The sequence below is a fragment of the Eucalyptus grandis genome, chromosome 4 (assembly GCF_016545825.1).
Source record: "Eucalyptus grandis isolate ANBG69807.140 chromosome 4, ASM1654582v1, whole genome shotgun sequence".
In the NCBI taxonomy this organism is placed as follows: Eukaryota; Viridiplantae; Streptophyta; class Magnoliopsida; order Myrtales; family Myrtaceae; genus Eucalyptus; species Eucalyptus grandis.
Window position 1 is genome coordinate 26067955 of NC_052615.1, and position 23376 is coordinate 26091330.

Genomic DNA, 23376 nt, shown 5'->3' on the forward strand with positions numbered 1-23376 from the left:
ATCTACAGAAAAAGACAGAGCAATCAACAAAACAGTCACTCTCATCAGCCCATCGACAAGACGGGGTCACTAAAAAAGGACCGATCCAACTGAAACAACTACTTATCTCCTCATCCTTCACTGTATAATCGGAAGATCCTTAAGCCACAAGCACCAACTCATCCAACACGGTGACAAACAAATAACAAATTATCAATTCCACCGGACCAAACTGGACCAATCAATCAGTTCGATTACCAGTTCTAGGACCGGTTGGTCTCATTTCCCGATCCTAGAGTCTGGGAATTGGTCCTCCTGCTCTAATTCCCAATTCCACCTCGCAATAGGATCGACCCGGGAACCGATCAGTCCTAGTACTAGTATATAACTCTAGCGCAATTAAATTAGAATGATGCATTTTAATGCCACGTAGAGGTAGATGAGTCGCAGTTAGAAAGGGCAATATCATGTTGATGGTAACGTTGCAATATATATTGTTTTGGCTCAAAAATAAAGCATGCTTACTGGAAGACATCCTTGCAGACACCGCCAATAAACCCCTTTACAACTTTGTCCTCTCTCACTTCACTTTACTAATCAAAAGAAATTCTTGCAAACACTAACGTGTTAAAATTAATCAATTTCTAACTTTTCTCTTTATATAATCTAGGGCTACGAAAGTGAGAAGACCCGGTTATCTGGAGATTCACAATAATCTCTCCATAAATTAACCTCAAAAAGATAAAAAGAAAGTAAAACCAGCAACTTTTTAGAATCTTCTTAGTCACTAGAAGCCAATGTTATTGTGTATATTTTACTGGTTAATGATAAGCAACTGGTATATAGTATTAGGCCTTAATTTTCTTTTAGTTGAAAGGTAACATTTTATTCATCTCCACAAAAAGACAATGCATCCAACCGCAAACCAAAATAAACCCCAGATAGTTTTAAAGCAAAATAAGTTCCAAATAATAAGATGAATCATTAGAACAAAGTTAAAGAGCCACACATTCAAAGAGCATATCTGTGATTTTTTCAAATCAAAATCATCAATCAATTACTGAATCCATCTTCAATAATGAGCACACATTGAGAACTCCATAAATTACTATGGCTTTGTCTTTCAGCAGTGTGCATCTACGTTTGATATCCCCAGCAATCGCCATTCAAAATAAAAAGGTTGTCCGAGCACAGATTTGATTGAACGAAGCCTTCACAAAACTGCCACAATGTCTTGCAACTCTAGACTTGTACACCAACTAAACCCAAGAGAAACGAAACCTTGAAAACATAAATGCAAAAATCCTCAAATCTAAACTAAATTGGAATATAAACCTCCCCAAATTGGGAGAGAGAAGCTTTCAGATTTAGATTAGATCAGAAGAGAAAAGCCCCCAAATGAGAAGGAAACAAGAAAAAAAAAACCAAATCAATCAAAGAAAAAGGGAGCGAAGAGATATCAAGCTCTAGCTCTTCCCTCCATGGAGGTTGAAGAAGAAAGTTGCATGGAGATGAGAGGGAGAGGAGAAGAGGAGGCCGGCAGCTAGGGCTTGATACAATCTCGTATTAGGCCCTAATTAAATGGTGATATAAGTATGTGGTGACCTATAGGATAAGCAATTGCTTTAAATTTGAGTGGTTCAAACTTTAGAATTTATTGTCTGATCTTTACAGTAGGTATACTCATTCGATTAGGTGTGCCGCTGGGTTGAATGGATTATTTAATAATAAAACTTGCACCTTTTGGAGTAATATTTTTGGTTAGTTTTTTCTTTCTCATTTTTATTACTTGGAAAATGATAAAAAAAAAATCAGAAAATATCAATTCCCTAGGAAAACTACTTCCTATGTGGCATTTTCAGTCTTGGATTTATAGGAAAAAAGATTTTAGTGTAAGACTGGTTTGTAGGAGGAATTGTCACGGAAGTTTTCAATCAATTAACCTGTCCCATGCTCGACACGGCCCACGGACAAAGCATGATCCAAGATCGTCCGTGAAGGGCCGTGTCACGCACAAGGGGCTGCCCGAAAGCAGCCCACGGACGACCCATGAGCAGAACAAGCGAAAAGGCCCATGCGCAGCCCATGAGCGACCCGTGAGTAATGATCGAGCAGCCCGTGACGGATCAGGCTGTTCGCATGTCGACGGACCCGCAACCCCGATCTTGCTTCGACACACGCCCATGATCTGCCCAAGGCCCGACGCACGCGACCCATGGGCTTCCCAAGGGCCTGCCGGGTGCAGACCATCGAGTAGCCTTCGAGTAGCCTATTGTATAGCTTGTAATGATTATACGGATTCAAAATGAACCGTTGGATCGGAGGGACGATCCACGATCGAGATACGACCCGCTCTTGTATAAATAGGGATCCCTCTCCCACTTTGTAATCAGTTCGTTCACAAGCAATATACACTCTCTTTGCCCATTCGGTTCTTGTGTTCGAGCGTGTGTGTGTGCAAGGCTGACTTGGGATCACCGATCCTAAGGCCGCGCGGTGTTTGATCGACCGAAATTGATCGACCCGTGACAAGTGGTATCAGAGCCATCATTCCTAAACGCAATGGCTGATCCTCGCGCTGATGCTCCGGTCGTTCAAGGCGATGAACGTGAAGATCGGGGGCGTCAAGTCGAGAGGGCTACCCGGTCGAAGAAGGCTCGTGCTGCCTCGTGTGCGAGAGATTCGAAGGGGGATCTAGCCAACCGTCTGACTGCCCTTGAGGAGACCGTCACGGACGTCCAGGCGTTGATGGACGACCTGCACCAGGCCGTCGAAGGAGCGGAAGCCGGAAGGGAGGAGTTCTTGGCCGAAGTGCAAGAGCTCCAAGCCGGCATGGGAGAGCTCCGTGCCGAGGTGCAAGGATCCTTCATGCACGAGCTGCAGCAGCGGGATGAGACTTGGGAAGTCGCGATGGCGGCCATGCGGGTGGAAATGGCGGAAATGAAGGGCAAGCTCGCGGAGCTTGAAGCAGCACGCGTGAGCGGGGTGATCACCGTGCAATCCCGTGCCGATGCACCCAAACCGAAGGAGTTCAAGGGCTCCCGGGTGGCAAAGGACGTGGACAACTTCCTGTGGTATATGGAGCGATACTTCCAGACCATGGGAACGACCGACGACGTGATCCGAGTAAACACCGCAGCGATGTATTTAGCTGATGATGCGCTGCTATGGTGGAGACGTCGGTCGGACGGTAGGAATGGCGATCCTATCGTGACCTGGGCTCGGTTCGTCGAAGAGTTTCGGCGGACCTACTATCCTGCCTATGCGGAGGAGGAAGCCCGAGGCGAACTCAAGCGCCTAGAGCAGAAGGGCGGTGTTCGTGATTATGTGAAGCGATTCTCGGAGCTGTTGCTCCAAATCCCGTCCATGACCGAGACGGAGGCGTTCCACCAGTTCATGGGCGGACTCAAACCTTGGGTCAAGCAGGAGCTCAAACGGTGTAATGCGACGGACCTTACCACAGCCACTTCGGTGGCCGAGTCCCTCGTGGAATATAGGCCGGCAAGCGCGGCCAAGCCCGACTCTCGACCGAGAGAAAAGGCCACTGGTGGGGGAGATCGAGGCCGGTTCCCTCGACCGAATGCTAACAGGCCGCCTCCGACCCCTCATAGGAATCAACCCGAGTCCAGCCATGGAGGATACCAGCGCAAGGTACGCACCTATAAGTGCTTCTTTTGTGATGGCCCCCATATGGCGCGGGATTGCCCAAAGAGAGGAAAGTTGGCGGCCCTGTGCAAGGAGGACAAACCGCGAGAGGAGGCGCGGTTGGGATCATTGCGGATCCTTGGAACGATCAAGGCCAAGAAGGCCAAAGAACCAAAGGGGATGATGTTCGCAGATGTGAAGATCGGAGGTACCACGTTGAGCGCACTTGTGGATACCGGGGCGTCCGATCTGTTCATATCCAAAGAGGCCGCGAAGAAGCTGCATCTTCCGATCGAGGCAAATGAGTCCGGTTGGCTCAAGACGGTGAATTCTAGAGAAGTCCCGACCAACGGCATGGCCAGGGGCGTGGAGTTCCATCTAGGTCCGTGGACCAGCAAGGAAGATATTGAGGTAATTCCCCTCGACGACTATGATTTCATACTCGGATTGGGATTTCTCGACCGGATAAATGCGGGTGTCATGCCCTTCGCGGATTGTATATGCATCCTGGACAAGCGGTGCCAATGCATGGTCCCGATCTACCGCGAATCGGGACGCGATCGGAAAATATTGTCGGCCATGCAGCTATCCAAAGGGCTGAAAAAAGGCGAGGTGACCTTCTTGGCGGCATTAAAGGAGGAGGGCGCGAAAGGAAGCTCGGTACCAGAAGAAGTATCCCGAGTCCTTGATGCCTTTCAAGATGTGATGCCGCCCGAGCTGCCCAAGAAGTTGCCTCCTCGGAGAGAGGTCGACCATCGGATTGAGCTGGTGCCCGATGCTCGACCGCCGGCCATGGCTCCCTATCGCATGGCCCCGCCTGAGTTAGAAGAATTGAGGAAACAACTCAAAGAGCTGCTCGATGCTGGGTATGTTCGACCCTCTAAGGCCCCGTTCGATGCCCCGGTGTTGTTCCAAAAGAAGCATGACGGATCCCTCCGTATGTGTATCGACTATCGGGCACTAAACAAGCTGACCGTCAAAAATAAGTACCCGATTCCCCTTATAGCTGACTTGTTCGATCAGCTCGGAGAAGCCCGATGGTTCTCCAAACTCGACCTTCGATCGGGATACTATCAAGTGCGGATTGCCGAGGGGGATGAATCGAAGACAGCATGTGTGACCCGCTATGGGTCATTCGAGTTCCTCGTCATGCCATTCGGCTTGACCAACGCGCCGGCTACATTTTGCACACTCATGAACAAGGTACTGCATCCGTTCCTTGATTGGTTCGTTGTAGTTTATCTTGATGACATAGTGATATATAGCCGGACGCTTGATGAGCATGTTGAACATTTGAGTCGAGTCTTCCGGACCCTTCGGGAGAATGACTTATATGTGAAACAAGAGAAATGTGCCTTCGCACAACAGGAGATCCCGTTTCTAGGGCACATCGTCGGGGGCGGACGTGTGCGGATGGACACAGCCAAGATCTGTGCCATTGTTGATTGGGAACCACCGTCCAAGGTGACTGAGCTGAGATCCTTTCTCGGTCTCACGAATTATTATCGGCGCTTCGTTCGGGAGTATTCTAGCCTTACCGTGCCACTCACGGATATGCTGAAGAAAGAAAGGCCGTGGGAGTGGACGGATCGATGTCAAGAGGCATTCGAGCGGTTGAAGCAGGCCATGACCGAGGAGCCGGTTCTTATGCTGCCCGACTTCTCCAAACCATATGAGGTAGAGACCGATGCTTCTGATTTTGCCATCGGCGGTGTCTTGATGCGGGAAGGCCATCCGGTGGCCTTCGAGTCCCGAAAGTTGAATGATGCGGAGCGACGATACACGGTCCAAGAGAAAGAAATGACTGCGGTGGTGCACTGCCTTCGCACGTGGAGGCACTATCTCCTGGGGTCCTGGTTCGTTGTAAGGACCGACAATGTGGCTACTAGCTACTTCCAAACTCATAAGAAGCTTAGCCCGAAACAAGCTCGGTGGCAAGACTTCCTGGCCAAGTTTGATTATGTGCTGGAATATAAGCCCGGAAAGTCCAATTTCGTGGCCGACGCCTTAAGCAGGAAGTTCGAATTGGCCAACGTGGTGAGTAGGCCCGATTGCCCGTGGGTTGATCGTATCAAGGAGGGGCTGAAGCATGATCAAAAAGCCCAAGCCCTCCTTCGATACGCTCAACAAGGCTCGACGAGGAGATTTTGGCTTGAGGATGACCTCCTCTACACCAAAGGACGGCGACTCTATGTGCCGCTCCACAGGAAACTTCGAAGAGAGATCCTAAAAGAGTGCCACGACTCCAAATGGGCGGGACATCCGGGAATCCACCGCAACATGGCACTCGTTGAGGATCAGTACTATTGGCCGCACATGAGGGATGATGTGGAGGCATATGTGCGGACCTGTCTTGTTTGCCAGCAAGACAAGATAGAGCAACGGTCTCCCGCGGGACTCCTTGAGCCGTTGCCTATCCCGGAGCGTCCATGGGAGAGTGTCTCCCTGGACTTCATCGTGAATCTGCCCAAATATGATGGGTGTCAGGCTCTCATGGTCGTGGTAGACCGCCTCTCCAAATATGCGACGTTCGTGCCGACAACAAAGGAATGCCCAGCCGAGGAAGCCGCCAAGCTGTTCCTCAAGCACATCGTCAAATATTGGGGCGTTCCACGCACGATCGTGAGCGATCGCGACCCTCGGTTCACCGGACGGCTTTGGACCGAGCTCTTCAAGTTCTTTGGGGACGAGTCTCAATCTTTCCACCAGCATGCATCCGCAAACCGACGGGCAAACCGAGCGAGTGAACGGATTGCTGGAAATCTATCTTCGGCACTATGTGAGCAATACGCAAGCAAACTGGGCACGGCTAATTGACGTGGCCCAATTTTCTTACAACTTGCAGCGGAGCTAGTCCACAAACCAAAGCCCGTTCGAAATTGTGACCGGGCAATAGCCGCTCACGCCAAGCGCAATTGCTTCAAGATATCGAGGAAGCAGCCCAGCTGCATATAAGCTCGCTAAGGAATGGGGTGAGCACGTGGACTTGGCCCGGGCGTGTCTTGATAGGGCCGCGAAACGCACGAAGAAATGGGCTGACAAAAAGCGACAGCATGTGGAGTTTCAGGTCGGGGACTTGGTGCTAGTCAAGTTACACCTTGTCCTTCGGTACAGAAACGTGAACAAAGGGCTGATCCGTCGCTATGAAGGCCCTTTTCGAGTGATACAACGGATCGGAAAGGTGGCGTATAAGCTGGACTTACCGCCCAAGTTCAGGCTCCACCCCGTGTTCCATGTGAGCATGTTAAAACCATTTCACATAGACGAAGATGATCCGGATCGGGGCACATCACAGCGAGCGCCCCTTGGAGTGAAGACCTCCTATGATCGGGAAATTGAGTGTATCCTGGCGGATCGGATCATACGGAAGAAATACCGGGCACCAAGGAAGGAATACCTCGTCCAGTGGAGAGGCCTTCCTGAGAGTGAAGCAAGCTGGGAACCCTCCGAGGCTCTGTGGGAATTCAAGGGGCACATCGAAGCCTACCATGCCACGGATGCGACGAGGGCGTCGCCAGATTAGGTGGGGGAGAATGACACGACCCACGGACAAAGCATGATCCAAGATCGTCCGTGAAGGGCCGTGTCACGCACAAGGGGCTGCCCGAAAGCAGCCCACGGACGACCTATGAGCAGAACGAGCGAAAAGGCCCATGCGCAGCCCATGAGCGACCCGTGAGTAATGATCGAGCAGCCCGTGACGGATCAGCTGTTCGCGTGTCAAACGGACCTGCAACCCTGATCTTGCTTCTGACACACGCCCATGATCTGCCCAAGGCCTGACGCACGCGACCCATGGGCTTCCCAAGGGCCTGCCGGGTGCAGACCATCGAGTAGCCTTCGAGTAGCCTGTTGTATAGCTTGTAATGATTATACGGATTCAAAATGAACCGTTGGATCGGAGGGACGATCCACGGTCGAGATACGACCCACTCTTGTATAAATAGGGATCACTCTCCCACTTTGTAATCAGTTCGTTCACAAGCAATATACACTCTCTTTGCCCATTCGGTTCTTGTGTTCGAGCGTGTGTGTGTGCAAGGCTGACTTGGGATCACCGATCCTAAGGCCGCGCGGTGTTTGATCGACCGAAATTGATCGACCCGTGACACTACCGTCATCAAAATCCTATGGAGCTAATTCACATTGTTATTACTAAATATTTATCTGCCATTCAGCAAAAGAGACCGTGCGTGTATCGCGGAGGAATTTCTTTGAGTGGGAATTGGGGCACTGCAGAGCAATTTCTTCGAGATTTCCTAGTGGATCGGACAGCATAGTTAGTACATGAAGAAATTTCCTTGAGTTTTCGAAGAGGACCGGGAAGGAGGTTATGACACAAGACTACTGTACGGACGGTCCCCCCCTGGACGGTTGGTGATACTTTCCTGATTCTTCGCTGCGGTGAACCAGTGCAATCTCTCCCTACCTCCAGTGTGAGTGCGCGCCTTTCTGGATTCAACTGCATTGTCCATGCAGCATGAGTTTTCGGTGTAACTTCTCAATATTTATGGAGCCACTCTCCTTGTTCATTTCGATGGGATGTTTGCATGGTGGATAAAGAGCACATTGAATTTTCTCCGAGCAAAAGCTAGGATCAAAGTGAACGCCAAAATTAACCCCAAAAAAAAAAAATCATAAATCTGTTGTATGAAAATCAATTCAACCTTACCAATTTTTTTTTTTTTGCCTTATCAGAAAAAAATATCAATTCAATATTAAAGCTTTCAATTTGATTAATCTAGCTTTAATGTAGTCATTCTAGCCAAAGGTGATGTGGATGATAGCTATTCTACGTAACATAACCAACACTAATGTAGATAATTTTTACAATTTTTTTTATAATTTTTCCGAATTTTATTTTTTCTTTCTTGTTTTAATTCCCTTTTACTTCTTTTATTTTCTTTCTCCATTTTATCAAACTCTAACCCGGCAACCCTCACCGGCCACTAGGTGAGGAGTGTGAAGCCCTTGGTTGCCCATGCCATGTAGGAAAGTGGCATCCATGTCAATAGTTGCCTACCAAATTGGCGGAACAGTTATACTAATAAATTGCCAAAGGTTTAGAACATAATTAGTCAAATTAAAATATTTAAAACTGAATTGACCGTGTACAATAGGTTTATGATAATTATCCCCAATAATAACTATTGGGGGTTCCAAGAAATCTTTTTGATCCTTATTGTTTTGTGGATGAAAATGTGATTGGTATAAGCAATCAAAAAGTTATAGAATATATCCACATATCTATTCCCACGTATGTGGATATATTCAAACGTATTTAGGTAATTAGGAACAGCTCCTTCTGGATCTCGCACCAGATACCAGATAACTCATGCACACGGGGCATGAATCATGATTACTATTTTGCAGTGAGAGCTAGTGTTTTGCCTGAGCACTTCTCTTCATTTATCTCTCGATCTACATGCTTCTTTGGCAGACCTTTCAACAAAGAAATCAACATACATGATCAAGGAAGGGATTCTCATCCCAAAGCTAATGTATTAATCATGAGGCATACCTTGTGCATCAGCATGAAAGCATCATGCATTGGTTGTCCTTACAAATTGAACATGCTACTTTCACACATCAATCAGCCTCTGCTAAAGAAAAGGGAAAAGCAAAAAGCTTTGGGCCCATTTTCATCTCCATGGGTCTTCAAACTACACCTGAGCCTTTCCAGGGCCAAGAGGAAAAAAAAGAACCAGGATTTTAAATTTGAAGGGTTCTTGGTGAGTTGGGCTTTGGTGATCGTCGTTGGCACTTCCTTTTTCTAGGGTCAAAATCGTCGTTGTCACTTCAATTGAAAAACTGTCTCCACAGTCTCTTTCTCGCTTTTGGTAAATGGCTCGTGCCCTCACCCTTTCAAACCTTTCCGTGGTCTTCTACAAGGTGGTCTCCCATATGATCTGTTTATATCCTTCGGCCGAGGCCCTTTCAACTTCTTTTATATATCTGCAGTCGTTTAATGTCCTCAGAGGCATATCTTTTTGTCTGTAGATGACTTGCTATTTCGTTTCTAGCCTACTAGCAGGGCCATTAAAATTGTCTAAAGCAACATTATTGTGGCCTCGCAACGAAGTTACCAATTTCGTAATAGATGAGCTGTTTCCAACAGTTCGCGACGATCCAATGTCTATGATGGTGTTGAATTACAAGAGCCAACGGGAGAATAAAATTAAGGATAGGAGGTTGGTCGCCTCCCAAATCACATTCATATATGTAGGCGAAGAAGGAAGAAGAAAAAAGAGTCTAATGAAGTTAGTGTGGGGCCCTGACCAAAAAAAAAAAAAAGTTAGTGTGGGGCTCAATGTACACACATGGCAACTAATGAATGGACTACTGTAAATCCTATATGATACTACTCGAGCACTCAATATTTTCTCGACTGGAGAGTGGAGACTGTCCTCCCCCAATGGATAATTATGGAGAAGTTTTAGCAAGTTTGCAACAGATTTTCATATATGGGATACTTGAATTTCCTAATGGCCACAATCACAATCATGACCATTGGAAGATGGAGAACTTTGGATGGAACTCGGTAGTTCTGTCAATTTTCCTTCTTTGCTTGTCGATATCAATGATTCGTAGCAAATATTTTACGACTTTGTAGACATGAAACAACGTGACGTCACAAATTAGATCAGCTGTAGAGCTTGCTAAGTTCTTCTTGATGCAACTGTAGCCAATATAATTGATCAATTTGCTAACCAACTGTTGACACCTAATATTTTAGAAAATAATAAATAAAATAAAAATTCGGTTTTTGAAATTTTTAGTTGAAAATATATCTTCATTTCAAAATTTAAAAAAAAATCAGTTTTTATTTGATTTTGGAGCCTTTTATTGTTGGAGTCGTTGAGTGAATGTGTCGCCTGCAAAAACAACTTTGAGCGCTTTTACTATAAAATGCGAGGCTTCAGAACCGACCGAGAAAAAAGGGGGCTTCTTTTCGTCAAAAAATTGAAAGTGAAAAGAGAGAAAACATAGAAGAGAGTTTCAGTTTTTGAGGAAAAAACACAAAAGTCAAGTGAAAGGGGGAAAAAGAGGATTTTATTTCTCTTCCGGTTGAAAAAGTAAAAAGTCTCCTGCAGAAAGTACAGGGAGCAGAGGGAGAAGACGTGCGGCCAAAAAGAAGAAAAGTCAAAAGAAGCAAAAAGCAAAAAGAAAAGCAGAGCAGGGAACTGTTCATCTTCTCCATTGCACCGACCGCCTGCTGCTTGGCTACCGCATCGTGCCCCGCCGCACCGCTGCAACCCCGAGCAGCCAACGTCCCTGCATCTCCCCGAGCACCGCCGGTCCCCGAACCCCCTGATCGCCACGCTGCTACTGTCGCCCACCATCACTCCGCCCGAACCCGTGAGCCCCTTTGCCGGACACCTCCGTCTCCAAGCGCCGCCTCCGCTCGCCCACACCTTGCAGCTCGAAGCTTCGAGTGACGCCTGCAACTCCGTCACCGCAGCTACTGTTTTGCGGTCGCCGGAGCTCCGAAAACCGTTGCTGTCGCAGCCCTCAATCTGCTTGTCGCCGCACCACCGCAGCACTTTCATCCGTCTCCTGCAGCAACCCGCACCATCTTCGCCCGCCGGTCGCAGCACATCTCTGCCCGTCCCCTGTCCACGCCGCGCCACTGCTCCGACGCACCAGGCCTGCTCCGCCGTGCCCTTGACGCCGCGACACCCACGGCTCGACGCCAATCCGGGCCACCCTCCTCTCCGAGTGACGCCAACTACCGCCACCGTGCCTACTGCCCATCGCCTAGCGCCGCTCACCTCTGCTGGTTCCGCCTCCGCCGGCCGCTGCTGCTCGCCTTTTCGCTGCTGTGGCACTCGCCCAACGCCGGCCCTGCCCATCCGCGACCGCTCCTCCTCCGCGCCTCTGGCCCGACACCTGCAGCGCCACCGATCTGCTGCTTCCCCCTGCTGAAGCTCTGCCGAAACCGGACCCGAGCCGGATCTGTCCAACGCCTGCCACCGCACCGGCGTTTCCACTGCACCAGCACTGCCGCCCCTCATTAGAGCTGGTGACCAGCCGCACGAACACAAGCTGTGCTTGGGAAGGAAAAGAAGAAAGGAGAAAAAAAAAAAAAAAAAAAAAAAAAAAAGGAAAAGGAAATTAGGTAGTATATTTTTTATCTTTTACTTATTTCATATTATGTTAGCTTATTTTTTTTTAAGTTTAATTATTTGGATTGTAGTATTATATGTAGACCTTGTAGACATTAGGAGTTTTATCCCAAATTAAGGTAATTATTAATTTGGCCCGTAAGACGTTAGGTCATATTTTTTAATTACTTTAATTTTTAGGAATTTTGATAATATTTCAATTGTTAAATTATTATAGAGTTAAAATAATTGCTAATTTAAACCCTAAGACAACGAATTATTTTTCAGTTATTTTAATTCTTATCTTCATTCTTTTAAGATAATTATTTGTTTGGAAAGACTAAAAAATATAAAAAATCAGAAAATGCATAAAAATCTAAATATTGCATTAGAGCATTTAGGTTTAGTAAAATAAGACTATATTTTTAGGGTTAGTAAATTAGAATTGCATTTATAGGATTATAATTTTTAGATTATACTTTTAGATGGGTGATTTTTGTTAGGGGCTAATTTTAAATAATGTTGGCATGTCTTGATTTTTTATATAGCTTTTAAGATAAGATATAGTTTAAGTTAAATTGATTCTTAAAATAAATTAGAATATCATTCACTTTAGTTAGTCTAATTAGTTTTTTTTACTAATTCCAAATTTCAATAAAAAGAACCCAAAAAATATTAGGTTCATATTCATTAATTTGCATAATAGGTTTAATTAGGATTTGTTTATTAGTAAAATATTGTCATATCTGAACTTAGGTATTTAGGTCCATGCTCATTTCATATTAAAGCAACACACCTCGATATTTTTAGATTAAGTCAATTTTCATTTAGTAAAACAAAAAGAGGAACCAAAAAAAAAAAATGTTATGCATGCCATATGAGTTATAGTTTAATTGTTTTTTTTTTTAAAAAGGAAATGCTAAAAGATGATTATTGCACCATTAAGTTACTTTCTTTTTAATAAAAATTATTAGGTCATTTAAAAAAAACTAAACATCATTTCCTTGGTTAGTTAATAGGTTAATTCATAATCAATCTCATTTCATATCATCATTATTTAGCATAGGTTGTATATATGCATTAAAAAAATGAATCATCATAAAAAAAAAAAAAATCATAAAAGAGCATGCATGTAGAAATACCATGTCATTCATCCCATATCATGTAGCATATGCATATTTAGGATTATATAAATCAGATTGCATACATACAGTGATAAGTTTAAGTCATACAATATGAATTGCATCTCGCATGTCATTAAAATAAATTCATGTATATTAAGTTAGATTAAGATTGCATAATAATAAAAATTAGGTGTCTTGTCATTTAGAAATCATGTTTAGGGCATGCATTTTTATTAGCATTTTTATTGAATTTTATTTTATTGATTGTGCACCCGCATGACCACCATTTGCATGTTAGTAGCTTAAGTTAAAATTAATCAACATCGCCTGCAAAATATTTTTGAAATTAAAATAAAAGGTACCGAAAGGGCGTTAGAGTAATCTAGCATAATCATGTCCCCGGACCTACTGAATCTCTACTTCGCAAAAGTAGAGTATTCTCCCATACTTTACTTGGGTTTCTAACCAACCCTAATTGGTTAGTGGCGGCTCCAAATTGAATGAAATTGCATGTTTAAATGAGCTCTTAATATCAAGTCGCGATTGGTAGGACTTGGGAGGGTCCAAGCCAAGTCTTCGGACTTAGTAATCCATTAACCTAAACTTTAGGATTGCCTTGAAAATTTTAGGTCGCGACACCAACCTTCTTGACATCGTGGTCCTTTTTGCTGTTATTGGCCAAGGAAAAGAGTATCCTATTGCTTAACCCGCAAAGAGAGCCATGTAAATTCATACTATTTCGCTTGGATTGAAATTTGCGATTCGATGGATGAAAGGAAGAGCATATGGTAAGAGAGAAACAGGGTTGTGAAAGTATAGTATCATACCATGTCTCATTTAGAATTTCTGATGTAAAGTGAAAAATTAGTGGACTTGTGGAAAAGAAACTCAGTCTCTTATATTTTGAATAATCCTCCGATCCATGTAAATGGGGAAGAAGGAAAAGAAAAAAAGAAAACAACAAAGTCATGTGCGCTCTAGTTGTCTTTTCTTTTTTTTTTTCTTTTTTGGGGGGTGGGGGCGGCGCCGGGAGGGATCGAATAGAGGAGGTTTGCCGTGGTTCAGTTTCTTTGCTTTGACATCAACTGCCTATTTGATAGTTTTCATATTGCTGTGTTATTCAAATACCAAGCAGCGAGTCATTCTCTTAAATTTTTTTATCTTACCACTCAATTCATAAGGAAGCAGAATTACTCTTCCAGATTGCTTTTGTTAATGGTTCTAACAGAGGAGGCTTGTTTCTCTGTTCGTGGAATAGGTGAAGTACTTCATAACTATGGCAGGGTATTTACGCTGGAATTGCATCTATACCGTTTTGTGGAGTAAGTACTTCATTCCTTTCCCGTTTGATCCATTCCTTTCGCCAATGATTAGCAGAGAGAAGGAAGCTAACATCAGCGAGAAAGTTAAATATCCTTTCACAAAATGCGAAAGACTTCTTGGTAAGTTGATATATTTGGTGAAGAGATACTCTGTTTGGCTATTCTAGAGTAGTTCTCTCTGGTAGGATCGTACATGACAAAGGCGAGAAGAAATTGTCTTCTCAAGTCTTTCCTATATTTATTTCCAAATACCACTAATTGCATTTGTAGCGTGGTTTTAGATTGATTTGGCATCAGGATGCACCGTTCTCTAGGGTCTCTCGATTGAGGTCAGAGGGGGATCGGAGTTTTGCTCATATTACTGCAGTTTGAATTTTTTGCCTTCTTTTAAAGTCTGGCATCTTCCGCGTTCTTGTGGACTATTTGATCGAGCTACGAACTCCTCTAAATCTTATAGTCTCTTCGTTCATAATTCACTGTGTAACCACGTCTTCTTGTTTTGTTCTGGAACCTTCATACAATCACAGGAGCACTTGGCACCCGCTGGTTATATGAAAATTCTGACTGTGAGCACGATTCTGTGTTAAGAGAGCATATATTTATATAGGATGATTTTTCGTTTACTCTGGAGGGTCCTAATTTTGTACATCTTACCATATTATTAAGTGAAGAAATTGTATAACCATCCCAAAATAGGTGTGGCCCACGATACTCTTCGAATAAGATAGGTGCTATGCATGCGTTCATAGTTCCCTGTTTTTAGCTTCATGTTTCAGATTTGCCAATGATTTTTCTCAATGCGAAACCTCATTTCACTTGCTATTGTGTCACAAGGTCTACATTTTCTTTCAATTAAGCATGGTGTGAATTGCTTTCTGTTTCTGTAGGAACTTGCTAACTATCTAGAAGTTTGTAGATTTCTCCCAGAATTAAAACAATGAACACGTCCACCACAGAAACTCAACCTACAAGGGAAGATTTGCTAGTTTGCAGAACCTAGTCCTTACTATGGCGAGTTTATCTATTTTTATTTTTTTGGCACTTTGCGCGGTAGGAATAGAGAACAAGTTGAAACATTTTCTGAGTCTTATATATGAATGATTAACCACGTTGAAAGTAATAACATAGGATTAGGAAAGCAATATCTTTACCGAGCACTTCCTCTACAATCTTGTGGTGTAGGATGTTTACATACACGACATCGTCTGCAATTACGTTTGGTAGTGAGTTATGATTTTCATTTGATCACTGAGCATTCAACTTTGAAAAGTCGATAATCTAAGCAATACTGCATTTACATGAGACAAATGAACTGAACAGAATGGGCAAGAGAACATATTGTAATATGGTATTGTCATTGTGGGGTAAGATTGTCTTGACATGCTTTGCCCTTACTCGATGCTACAATTTGCAACCTCTCACCATTAATCCAATGGAAGAAAAGATGAATGTGTCTTACCGATCCATTTCCTGTAGACTGAGCTTTACATCTAGGACTGGATTGGATTGGGGGCTTCGGATGAAGCTGGGAAAGTCAAATTCATCAACTTCTCTGGGAACCATCTCCAGATTTCCCTCACCGACATGCAAAGTATTTTACTTGGTGGATGATGCAGCTCTTCACTGAAGAATGTGGCAACAGGAACGGCTTCAAGTAGTTGGACCCCATGGGTTCAGGGTTTGGATCGAAGAATGGTTAGGCTGTTCGAGGATCAGCCGCTGCTCCTCTCCGCGCCTTAGCGAGTGATGCATGTATTCCATGCATGAACACGAAAGATGAAGCGAAATGATTGTTTTTAGCGTGAGTGGATGATTGAATTTTTTTATGTTGATTTGGCGATACACTCTTGGCCTTGTGTATCTAATTATTTGATGATATTACTCCCTAGATTGACTTGAAAGTTCTAATATTACCTAATCGGAAATGAAGAATCTTGCATCAGCCATGACTCTTGCTCGTAGTAGATGTTGAAAATGTTATGATACTTTCTGCAGCTTTGCGCAACTATGCCATCAAAGGGCGACGCATTGAAGTCGAAGGCAAGTCCCACTTCCATAGCAACTTCAACTCCACGCTAGTAAAACGTCACATTCTTTGGCAAATTAATTATCACGTCCATAACTTACTAACCTCTTACTCAATCAGTTTCTAAAATTTAGAAGTTGTTAACTTACCAAACAATTTGAAATGGGTTAGTTTATTACAATGTCGGCAACTTATTAACCTTTATCCTGTCCATTTGTAAAATTTAGAAAAAGTTGGTAATTTACAAATCAATTTAATTTTAGTAAATTTTTTACAATGCGGTTGACTTACAAACCAGTAACTTCATTTTGCGCATTTACATCATAAATTTCTTCAAACGTGTACCGAGGTCGAAGAATATCGAAGGAATTTATGGAAATTGAAGTTATGGCAATCAACAGGTAGAAACATATAAAACTCATTAATGATTTTGTTTAATTAAAATACACACAAAATCCAACACTTTCCCTGCAACCTCAAGATTATCACCAAACAAATACCAACCTTGGCAGTTCAACGGCAATAGCTCAGCGACTGCTAATATCATTTATTTAACCGGGAAACAGTCGAGATGTTCGTCCTTCACATACACGAAAAGTCTCGACTTGTTGGCCTCGGTTGCGCTCCAGTCATCTGGAGCATGACAAATTCTGCTGGCGCTCAATCCAACGGGTCGATGTTGACAGGTTTTAAATCGGACAGCCGACGACAGACAAAGCAAAAAAAGAAAATTTCCCTTGCCCAAGCTCACAGAACTATAAATCGAGGCCAGCTCTTAGCAGCTTTCTTAGGGTACTTCATGATCTCGCCTTGGCTTCCGGGAGGACGTCACTGGGATTTATACAGAGCGTTGCAAAACGACTAAAGGGGTCTCGGAGGTAATTAATCCCGAGACATCCACATATAACCCAAGGAACGATTGCAAGCCCAATGGTTCTGGTCAAAACTAAATACGTACCAGAAGCAAAGGCTAGCACCATCCCGAACATTGCAATGTAAATGCAAGCTGCGGCATCGACGGTGAATCTCACCTTGCGACGATCGCTCAACGCAAAAGTATCAAATTGTAAGAACAATGCCAAGGTGGAGAAACTGAACGCTATAGTGTTAGTTATCACAAATGTTTTGAAAGCCGCCCTGCCAGCAAGAGTCGCCATTCCTTGGTTGGGTCCGTCATTGATATTGCCTCCTGGTAAAGCGAAGGCCGCGGCAAAGGTCGCTGTAGCTATGAATGCTGCCACTAGTAGTTCAAGGTCGATAATGCTTTTCAATGATGAATTGCTTCCCGTGGTTATAGACGCAGCTGATTGACCCTCCAAAAATTGCTTGTCTAACGTCTTTTTCTTTTCCACAGCAAAGTCTTGTATATTCGGGAATCTACAAGATTCTCGCAATGCACGAAAAACTCGAAAATTTCGGTACGTTACCTGAAGATGTACAGAAAGTATCAATTAAACTGCGGTTATCCTGGCAAAGACCCTCACTTTATTCGCTCAAAATCCATCTATAACAAATAAAATTTCCGGCCAAGTCGTAAAATATTATTTTTCAATCAATTCATCTCCTTTAGATGAGGTAGCCGGATGAAACCAGCAAATAGAGTTTCCTGGGGTAAATAATCACATTTTCGGGTATGCCATAGCTAAATGAAATTATCTAGGAATTGTTTGAAGCCCTTTTCTCAAATTGCGTAGAGTGCAGGTTGTCTCTTTTATCTCGAAACTTATTTGGTAGGGGGCAGAAATAAAACATAAGGATTTTGGTTAACATTGTACAAACCATTCTGCTTCTCTTATATGAATAGGGCAGAATGGTTGTTTCAAAGTCAGAAGGCGCGAATAAACTTTTGGATTGAGGTCCTCTAAAGTTACGGCTAACTATACAAGATAGTCATTGTCATCTCGGCCGAGGGCCATTAAACAGGCCGATTTATTCTCCATTTTTCTTTTCTTTCTTCTTTCCCCCTTTAGCTTATCCCCTAACCTAAGAAGCTCCCAATCCTTAAAATTTTGCATTGGTTTCAAGATAAACAGGTCCCACATTCTGCATAATTTTAATAAAACAAAATAGTCGACCTTTAAATTGCTTTGTACTATTTTTATTATAAGCAGTTATCTGTTGGCTATTAATACTATATTTGTTTTTTCTATTAGGTTGTTTGTTTACACGTGAAATGAGTATCACCAGGGCCACAGTTTCCAATAGATATTGAAGAAATTACTCCACGAGTGAACAAATTGGGCTCTTGTAGTGTTCAAGCATGCATACCTCCTCCTTCTGATCATATAAAATGTCAACAGCGGTCAAATGATCCTTATTTGTGGCAAAATGGTCCACCTTCTTGTCTCTTGCAAGTGTCAACGCGCTTTCGTATTTTCTAAGACGCATAGCCAAATGCAAAGCTGTGTTTCCATCAGTGTCTTTTTCGTTGATAAGGTCCTCCAGGTTTGGCATCCTTAGTATGTGCTTGACTACCTTTACTTTTCCTCCGATAACAGCCGCATGAAGAGCTGTTTGCCTTTTATAGTTCATTATGTCCCAAGCATCAGGACAGGATGTAACAAGCTTGTCAATGACATCGATGTTGCCTTGAAACGCTGCAATGTGAAGAGCTGAATCCCCCTCTTTGTCTAAGTCGTATGCAACAGAAGTATCATGTTGCAAGAGCAGTTGAACTGCATGAACTTTGCCAAAGTAAGCGAAATATGAAGAGGAGTGCACCCTATATCATCTTTTCTCTGATCAGTTCTGGTCTCTTCTCCAAGATTTTCTTGAAACCTTTGCAAATACAATAGGAATATGTCATGACTTAGATCGTTTTTAGCATTTCGACATTGATATCTTAACATTGCATTTCATCCCATTTAGCTTTCCCCTTTTTCTCCAGTCTTGGGAGGAATATGTCATGGTTATTATGAAGGTTCTCTATTGATCTTGTGTAACACATGTAGAATCTAACTACCTTGAATCTAGCATAATGCAGGAACTCCTAAAGTTTTTAATTGATAAGTGAATTTGTCGGAAATTCATAAAGTTGGAAACGCTATTCTGTAAAATGATTGGCATCGTAGTAAGAAATCTTAGTCTTTTATTCTAGCCTTAGACAGAGCAGATGCCTTGCTGAATAAGGCTAGAATAAAATACTAAGGTTTTTTTACTCGATGCCAATCATTTTACGGGAATATCGTGTCCAACTCAATTTTATAAAAAAAATTAAATTAAATGAGGACTTAGTACCTTCTACATTTTCCAATGGTAAAGTCATTTTACCCTCCTTTTTCCAAGTCATCATAATTTTCCCTTGGGGGTGAAAAAAAGTTTTGCATCGATTTTTTGGAAATATATTGCAATGTGCCCTATCATCAATTGTAAACTGAAAAGCAAGTAATCATAAGGAGAAAATGACGAAAATAAAGAAGAATACAAAAAAAAAAAAAGAAAAATAAAAAAAATAAAACGAACTGGATGAGAGAGGAAAGGAAAGACGTTGGGGTATGATGGAGATGGTGGTTGCTACAACTGCCACCACAGGAGGGTTTGATGATGGTGGTGCCTGGAGAACAAGATCCACAAAAATGTGAAGAAAGAAATTAAGTACAAGCGAAATATGCACTCCGTATCACAGTGTTTTTAAGCATAACGTCCCTTATGTGGCCGGTCAAATGTGCTGTCCTTTTTGTTTTTAATCTTTTCTTTCCCGGCGGGTGTCAGTCTCCTTCTACCTCTTTATCTTTCCAAGCCTCTAGTGTCCCTCTCTATTCCCTCTTTTCCATTTTTGGCTTCCGACACGCCATTGGAGCAAGTATAGACTCTAGAAGGAGCATTGATGGAAGAGAGGGTGGGCCCAAGGTTCCAGAACTTTGATGAGAAGTCGAGGTAGAGAAGGCATTGCACTCTAGCTGGCAAAGGCATTCACGGAAGCAAAGGAAAAAGGGCCACCAAACAACATTTATCATTTGCTAGTTCCTATGATCAGATAACTGAGGAATCAGCCGCTGAAGCAGCTCGCAAACGCAGAGTTGAACGACCATGACCCGGATCGAACTTGCAGGACACTGACTTACCGTCCTCAAACAAGACGATGTCTACAATTTGATCACCAATCGTCCCCTCACTGGATCTTGGCTCCAGGACTCCTCACTCGTCCTCTCCCATTGGCTCTCCATCGAAAGTCACTTCCTATTGTTCCCTCTAACCGGCAAGAGCGTCATCGAGTTCAGCCCTGAATCCGCGGGCATCCTGGGGTTCACAGCGGGTTGGCTTGGGGGCCAGCCGTGTTGTCCTCAATGACGTCGCGCCAACGTCGGTGAGAGAAAAATGGGAGAGAAAAACAAGACACGAGGCATGAAAGGCATGAAAGGCATGTCTGAAGAAGAAAAAAATGGAAAAAAAGGAATAGAGAGGGTCACTGTAGGTGCTAAGACACTAAAGGCCGAAAAGATACGAAGAAGGAAAGCGGGACCTACGGAGAAAGAAAAAGAGGGATTCCACATTTGACCATATAAAAAATTAAACAAAGGAGAGTAATGCTAAAAGGTCAGTCACATCAGGGGCGATATGATGAAAACACTATAATAAGGATTAAAAAATCGCAGCCCATAAGTGAATATTTTTACTATTATATTTACAAAGTACTAGCGTAGAAGGGGGCACGCTGCTACCACCAGCAGTCTCGCCAAAGGGAAGTCTCGCGCTAGAGAGAGAACTTCGGTTACTTCGGTTATCATTTGTTTAAGTGGGTTTAGAATATTGTGATACTTACCTGGAAGTGGACAGCGCACCGCAGCATGCAGAGCTGTCAGTCCTTTAGGGCCCTTATGAGAGGATGGCGACGAGGAAGCACATAAAATCAGCTCAATGATATCCGAAAAACTCTGATCTACTGCGAGATAAAGTGGGGACTCATCAGCAGCATTAGTAATATCACATAGTTGAGGATCTTCTTCAATAAGCAATTCCACGACCCCCTTGCAACGTCCTCTTATTGCAAAGTGCAACAAGGTATCCTCATCTGAATTCGGTATCCTAAGTAGCTCTTTGTATGCATCAGGTTGATGTATTGCTTTCGCCCGATCGATAAAAACTCGAACCATTTCATGGCTTCCTAGTTGAGTAGCAACATGTAAGGGAGTGTCCCCTTTGCAGTTACCTTGCCAAAGAAGGGAAGATCTTGATAGATCTTGAAGAAATTCTTGGATGAAATTTGCCTGCCCGAATTGAGCCGCAACGTGAAGAACATTGTTCCCCTTTGGCGTTGTTTGGTGGAGAAGGTCCTCTCCATTTTCCAAAATTATTCTCATCAGGGAATGAAATTCTCCTGACTTTGCAGCCCCATACACTTCAGGATGCATACCCAGTCTCTCTTTCATTCTCAAGACACGCAATAGTTGCAAGTGAACTTATCAATATAAGCAATGAGTTCAAGTGGGAGGAATTTCTTTGAGTTTTTCAAGAGGATTGGTGAAAAGGGAAAATGCTGGAGAGGAAATTTAGTTGGGCTTCCTAGGAGTACTAAAATGGAGACATTTATATGCATATGGTGGTTCTTCAATTGTTTCTATGAAATTGAAATAAATTTAGCAGGTTTAAAGAATAGTTTCCAAAAAGTCTAATTGGTATGCGTTTTGGACTTCCTGATTTTACATAAACGATAATAAGTGGGGCAACTCTTGTTAGAAGGAAGGAGGACAATTACAAACTGAAAATAATAATGATAAATAAATTATATAAGCATGAAATTGAGTTAACGGACTGCTTTCCACTTTTTATCAAAATCAGAACATCCTTCTAGAAGAATCGGATATGATTTAACTTGTTTATTAAAGTAATAATATTCGTTCACTTTGAGCTGTAATTTCTTTTCTTTTCTTTTTTTATGACTTGAATCGGATCTGATTCAACTTATTTATTAAAGAAATGATTTTCGTGGGCCCACTTTTAGCCGTAGATTTCTTCTTCTTCTTTTTTATTTTATTTGTTCATCGACAAGTCCTTTGCTCTTTTTAGTCTTTACGGTCCAAGTTCGTCGTGAGTCATGCCATTCTCGTCATGGGGCACGTGATGGACCCTACTTAAGCCTGGTCCCACTCGAAGATTTACATACGTAAATTATTATGGAGCACGAACTTAGGTAAAATTCAACCAATAAAAAACTTACATAAAAATTAGTTGACGACCAATTTGAGCTCATCCAATAATCACCTCTACTTCTATGATCCATTGGCAAAAGTTGGAGCTCATAATGATATGTTTTCTATTGTAATGTTTGCACAATATTCTATAACAAATAAAAATCTATCAAAAACTTATGATCGTTCACTGACTATCTATCATTTTTAATATGTGAAAGAGAGACACGACAAAAGCTTAAATTTAAATAAATAAATAAAAGAGAAGGCAGGGCCGAAGTTGTTCTACTTTTTTAGCAAGGGCCATTGAACCTTATCGCAGGCCCTCATCTGCGTCACACACAATGGTCTTCATTGTGAAATAATATGTAGAACTAAATTTTTAAGACTATTTTCTCATATTCAGGACTTGTACCTTCATAGAACATTAACCTCAATTATGTCTGCGAATTGGCAATTAGTGTCCTACCAGAATCCCATCGACATTATGTGTATGTAGATCTGAATTCTTTGTTAACAGCAAAACTGCTTTGGCAATGGGTTATTTTTTCTTTCTTTAACTCAACCCTTTTTTTATGTATGTTGGCCTAGGCTTTGCTCCCACATTGGTGCCATGAATAATTTTTTATTTGTTCATTAGAAAGTGGACTTATTTTTGTTGATAGACTCTTTCCACTGTCTCTGACTTTGTAAGAAATAGGAAACGGCTCATGGGACTCATGGACTATGTCATTTCTAGAGCAGGTAATTTCTCATACGACTATTGCTTGTTATTTTTAATGATTTGCATCTGATGTCCGTGACAATCTGTTATGTTCCTTGCCTTCCAAACTGCCGTTGCTTGTGCGAAGGCGTTGACAGTTGCTGGTGAGATATATAGTCTTGTGGTACCTGAAGTGTATCTATAAGTCTACACAAATGCTTTTGAAAGCTTAAAAACTGAAAGTTATAGTAGCCATTATTTACCTAAAAACATGGGGTTTAGATGCTGCAATGGTCAGCTCTTTATAATTATTCTGTGCCCTTCCATGTTATTCTCCAGTAATT

General features: G+C 42.8%; 1 protein-coding gene across 1 annotated transcript; it reads right to left on the reverse strand.

The window, feature by feature from the left end:
- Positions 1–16998: 16998 nt before the first annotated feature.
- On the reverse strand, positions 16999–21552 carry LOC120292583 (serine/threonine-protein phosphatase 6 regulatory ankyrin repeat subunit B-like). The gene is made up of 3 exons (XM_039310845.1): positions 20964–21552; positions 18470–18876; positions 16999–17628 (listed from the first exon to the last, which is right to left on the reverse strand). The coding sequence occupies exons 1-3, from the start codon at positions 21550–21552 to the stop codon at positions 16999–17001; spliced, it is 1626 nt and encodes a 541-aa protein (XP_039166779.1).
- Positions 21553–23376: the final 1824 nt, after the last annotated feature.

Excerpts from the sequence above, each read along its gene's own strand:
- LOC120292583 (XM_039310845.1), bottom strand. The coding sequence starts at position 21,552 with ATGCATCCTGAAGTGTATGGGGCTGCAAAGTCAGGAGAATTTCATTCC. Across the intron at positions 18,877-20,963 it reads GGTGCGCTGTCCACTTCCAG|TTCAACTGCTCTTGCAACAT; the intron begins GTAAGTATCACA and ends AAGTTCATGCAG. Across the intron at positions 17,629-18,469 it reads TATATGATCAGAAGGAGGAG|GTAACGTACCGAAATTTTCG; the intron begins GTATGCATGCTT and ends GTACATCTTCAG.